Source organism: Rhea americana, unplaced genomic scaffold (genome assembly GCF_003343005.1).
Source record: "Rhea americana isolate MKP2758 unplaced genomic scaffold, rheAme1 scaffold_382, whole genome shotgun sequence".
Lineage (NCBI taxonomy): Eukaryota > Metazoa > Chordata > Aves > Rheiformes > Rheidae > Rhea > Rhea americana.
In genome coordinates, this window is record NW_028186515.1 from 360,277 (window position 1) to 365,132 (window position 4,856).

General features: G+C 69.9%; 1 protein-coding gene across 2 annotated transcripts; it reads left to right on the forward strand.

The window, feature by feature from the left end:
- Nucleotides 1-1,144: 1,144 nt before the first annotated feature.
- On the forward strand, nt 1,145-4,602 carry PBXIP1 (PBX homeobox interacting protein 1). Of its 2 annotated transcripts, none has more exons than XM_085313313.1 (9): nt 1,145-1,416; nt 1,614-1,862; nt 1,941-2,079; nt 2,218-2,433; nt 2,507-2,530; nt 2,644-2,717; nt 2,783-2,938; nt 3,090-4,117; nt 4,196-4,602. In XM_085313313.1, the coding sequence occupies exons 1-9, from the start codon at nt 1,300-1,302 to the stop codon at nt 4,284-4,286; spliced, it is 2,094 nt and encodes a 697-aa protein (XP_085169439.1). In that variant the 5' UTR covers nt 1,145-1,299; the 3' UTR covers nt 4,287-4,602. The 2 variants fall into 2 exon arrangements, with proteins under 2 accessions (XP_085169439.1, XP_085169440.1); XM_085313314.1 differs by having other exon boundaries at nt 1,147-1,416; nt 2,816-2,938.
- Nucleotides 4,603-4,856: the final 254 nt, after the last annotated feature.

Genomic DNA, 4,856 nt, shown 5'->3' on the forward strand with positions numbered 1-4,856 from the left:
GAGTGCCCTGGCCCTGCGGCTTCGACGGGCTCCGCCGGGGGCCTGGAGCAGGGGCTTGGACCGGGGCACGGTGCGGCTCTCCTGGGCAGGCGCCCGCCGGTGGTGCCGGCACCCTCGTGCCTGGCGCCGCCCCCGCTGGAAGGGGCGGAGGAGGCCTCCGGCCCCTCTGCGGGAGCTGGCCCACGGCACGGGGTGCTGGGCTGCCCGCAGTCGCGCTCCCGTTACGGCTGCGCYAGCTCTGCCATCGCCCGTTGCCATGGCTTCCGAGGGGGGAGAGCTTCCCGTGTGCAGCTCCGCGCGCGGCCGTGTGCCGAGACCCAGCCGCTTCCTTCCTGCGGGGCCCGCGGCGGCCGCAGCGCCCCGAGCTGGGCTGCGCTCTGCCAAGCGGGCTGGGCGCTGCCGGGCGAGCTGGGGCCTCGCCACCTCCTCCCCATCCCACCTGCTGGGCTGCATCACGGGCAGCTAAAAATATCGCCCAGGGTCACTGCCCTGCGCTGGCAACTGGCGTTGCTGCCCGGGGSGGTCTTGCCCCAGGGGTGTGAGGAGGGCCGGGCTGAGAGGATGAGGCTGTGGTGGAGGCCCTCGAAGGCTACGGTCCCGGGCGCAGGCTTTCCTGCTGTTTGTCACCTTGGGAGCTTCTCCGATTCCTCCCCGCAGCACCCAGGGCTCTTCCCCCACCTTCGCTGCTGGGCCGGTGCCAGGCCGAGGGGGCTGGGCCCCTCCGCAGCTGCGCTGGGAATGTGCAGAATCCCAGGAAGCAGCCGGCTCCGGGTGCTGCGTCCCGCCTTGTCCCCGCTCCCATTCCCGGCACTTGGCATCTCCTCTGGGAATGCCCCTGGCCCGCCCCTGCGGCAGGCAGCCGTGCCGCCAGCCTGGAGCACGGGGGCAGCACGTCTGCCCAAGGGAAGAAGAGTATTTTGGGAGTGCTAAAAGGATGCCGGAGCTGTTCTCCCTGGCTCTGGGGCTAGTACTGCTGGCACTGCCACCCCAACCCCTCCGTGAAGGTCAGAGCAGCTTGGACGCCAGGGCCCTCTGCCAGGYGGACAGGGGTTGGGGTCTGGCCGCTGCTCCTGGTACCACCTGGTGCTTGCGGCTTGGCACAGCACGGAGACCACAGCTCTCCCGTGTGCTCCTCTTTGTTCCAGCTCACGAAGTCACTTTGCCAGTCAAATCAGCCCAGCCWGAGCCTGGTACTGGGGACATCCTGGCAGGCAGGGGAAAGGGCAGAGCCCTCTGTGCCAGCTGGTGCCCACCTGGGTCTCCGTGTGCTGATGGGAACAGGCCTGGGCCGCAGGGTGAATGCCTGTCTGTCTGTCCCCCCAGGTGGGCTCTGGGATGTCCCCAGCAGGAGCAGGAATGGCAGAGAAATCCGACTCACGGGACTCAGAAAACAGCTGGGTGATGGCAGGCACCGAGGTGAGGGTGGCCCTGGCTGGAGAGACCCTGGGGGGCAGTGCTGGGGGAGCCTCATGGCAGCTCCCCAGCTGCAACCTGGTTCYCTCGCCCTCTCCGGGAGCCCGGTGYGGAGGGAAGCGCCCGCAGGGCTGGGTGGGAGGAGAGAGGTGCCTGGAGACCYGAGCGGGAACCACGTCAGCTGCTGCCCGTGCTCCCAGGGTTTGCCTGTTGAAACGATGGGCCCAGAGCAGGAGCTGGCCTCCCACACGCGGGAGGATGAGGAGCTGGAAGAGGACAGCACCGCAGACACAGTGGCAGGCGCACGGTTATCCCAGGGGTGGGCCGCATCCCAGGAGTCCCCRTCAGCAGCCGGTCCCGGGCTCTCCGCAGCGGTGGCCGCCCTCAGCGGGAGTGGCGAGGCCTCCTCCCCGGGCCAGAGCCGGGGCCCGGAGGAGGGCGAGCTCGAGGTGAGCGCGGGCCGGGCGCGCAGYGGGGCCTGGCGCCAGGGCAGGGCGGAGGCAGCCCCGCTGTGTCCGTCTCCTCAGGACTTGGAAGAGCATCCGGGCCCCACAGCGGGGGCAGTGCCCGTGCAGACCCCCGACAGCGCCTCCCCGGATGGCTGCGCCCAGGAGGAGCCCGATGCCGAGGCTGAGCCGGGACCCTGGCCTGACGCCCGCAAAGCAGGTCAGTCCCTTGCAGTGGGTCAGCTCAGCCCAGAGCCGGGGTGGGTCTGTGCTGGTGCAGCCCGGAGGGCCTGCGGGCAGAGGTTCGGTGCCAGGGCTGAGGGGTGCAGCAGTCCTGGAGGTCCCTGTCCCTCCCCAGAGCCGCTGGCGGAGGAGGGGAGCTGCACCAGCAGTGACGACGATGTGGAGGGGCTTCGGAGGCGGCAGGTCCACGAACCCCGTCCTGGGCCTGCTCCCCCTGGGCCTGCCCCACGCCGGGGGACCCAGGACGCCAACAACGAGGATGAGTTCAACATGAGCAAGTACCTGCTGGGCGCCTTGGCGCTGGTGGCCGTGGGGCTGCTGCTCATCTCCGGTGAGTGAGGGAGCCTGGGCAGGGGCAGGAGGGGGCCCCCGACGCCTCCCTCATTGCCTGCTCCTCTCCCTAGGCGGCATCTATGACCTGCCAGATGGTGAGTACAGGGGGACCGTGGTCTGCTCTGCCATGGGGCCGTGCCTGGCATCAGCCCCGGGCATGGTGCAGCCTGTCACGCAGATGTGGCCTGATGTYCCTGGTCTCTGCCAGGCCCCGTGGAGAGTGTGGTGACCCGGGACGTTGCAGAAGGGGAGCAGGAGTCGCCACTGCCTGCTGATGGCACAGTAAGCGGGACTGGGGGGCTCCATGCCCTCCTGCTGAGCGGGCAAAGGGGACGTTTTGTCCTCAGCACCCTCAGGGTTGCATCCTGGCTCTCCCCCAGGACTCACCACAGAAGTCCCCATCGGATACTGGGGACCCCCAGAGCATGCAGTCCATGAGCCTCCTCTTGGACAGGCTGGCCAAGGAGAACCAGGACATCCGGCTCATGCAGGCTCAGCTGCAGGTGGGTGAGCAGGCAGAGCCGGGCGCTGYAGCCCCAGCGCTGCTACTGTGAGGTCCCCCACATGCTCTCTCCCTTGCCGTGCACCCTGGGTCCCCCCACGTGGCGCTGGTGCTGCGGCCCCGGCGCCCACAGTTCCACGCCCTCTCCGCAGGCGCACAAGGAAGAGCTGCAGGCGCTGCTGCGGAAGAGCGAGGGCGAGGCGGCCGTTGCCGGGGCCCAGCAGCAGAGCCTGGCAGCGGAGAACGCGCAGCTCCGCGCAGCGCTGCAGCAGGAGGCCGCCGCGCTCCGGGCGGCCCAGACTGAGCTGCAGCGCCTGCACGGTGCGGGGGCCCGGGGCAGCCCCCAGCCCCAGGCACCGGAGGCTGGGCAGCCTCATGGCCCGGGTACGCCAGCTGGCGATGAGCCCGCGGTACGGCAGGAGGTGGCCAGGCAGCGCAGCTTGCTGGTCTCAGTGCAGCAGGAGCTGGCCGGCGCGCTGGAGCGAGCCCGGGCCTCGGGGAACCTTGAGCGGCTCTTGGAGGAGCTGAGCGCCCTGGAGGAGCATCTGGGCCAGGAGGTGCAGGCGGAGGGGGCTGAACCCTTCCCCAGGCACTGGAAGAAGCCGTTCAAAGCCGATAAGAGGGAAAGTAAGCGGCAGAAGCGGCACGGCGCTGGGGAGGCCCCTCACGAGCTAGGCGAGGGGGGCGGCAGAGAGAAGAAGGAGCAAGGCAAGCCCCATGGGCACAGGAAGGACCCCCGTCCCCCGCGGGAGCACAAGGCTGGCAAGGCCTGGGGGAAGGCGTCTCACGGGGCGCCCCAGCGTGGCCTGCGGGAGCTGCCCCCGCTGAGCCAGTACCGGGCGCCACAGGGCTGCTCGGGGGTGGCCGACTGCGCCCACAAGGAGGGCCGCGAGGTGTTGGGGGCCGCGCTGGAGCCGGTGAAGAAGGCGCAGTTCCTGCAGCTGCTGCAGGGCTTCATGGGGCGCCTGGGCTGGGRGAGGCACTTTGCGGAGCTGGCCGTGCTGCTGGAGGGCGTCTTCGGGGCTGATGGCACCTTCGCCCACGACCGCCTGCGCTTCGTGGACTTCGTGGATGACGTGGAAGAGCTGCTGGAAGACCTGGCGAGGCGTGAGCAGGGCGACAAGAAGGCAGCCGATGGCTTTGAGGAATTTGTGCTGCGGCACTATGCTGAGGATAGCAGGTGAGTTGGGACTGGGGGGCCATGCAGGGACGGGCCCCAGAGCCCCTGGACCCCCTCACAGCCCCTCTTCTCTTGCAGTTTCCTCAAGAAGGAGCGCCACAGGAAGGGCACCCAGCAGCACAGCAGGGCCAGTGCCACGCAGGACCATGAAGGCCGGCCACGAGGGTAGAGCCAGGCAGGCCCCATAGTGTGTAGGGGGCAGCTGGGCTTGTTGCAGGTGTCTGTTTAATGCACTGTGTCCTGCTCCGCGGGCCCCCAGCCTGTGTGGGGGGCAGTGGCCCCCAGTAGAGCCGTTGTTGGGGGTCAGTGGGGCTGGCTGGGCTGTGGTTGCTCCACATGCAGTTGTACACCTCCAGCCTCGAGGCCGCACAGCTCTGGGCTCTCCCCCCCCCGTCCCAGCTGGGCCGGGCGCTGTGGGCCCAGGCACTACCGCACCTTGTGTGATGCTGCACTGCCGTAGATGCAATAAAGTCACCGCTGGTCAAGGCTGTAGCTGGTGCTGCCTGAGGGGTCCGGGCCGTGGGGGGTCAGAGMCGTGCGGGGGGGGGGCAGGGAGCACAAGGGCTGCTTGAGGGGCAACTGCGCCGTGGGGRCACTGGGGCTGCCCAAAGGACCGGGCTGTGGGGGAGGTTCTGGGGCTGCCCCAAGGGGTCCAGGCCGARGGGACCGGGGGCAGGGAAGGCCGCGGGCGGGCAGAGGCTGGAGGCCCCGAGGCGAACGCCGGCGGGGCCGCGGGGAG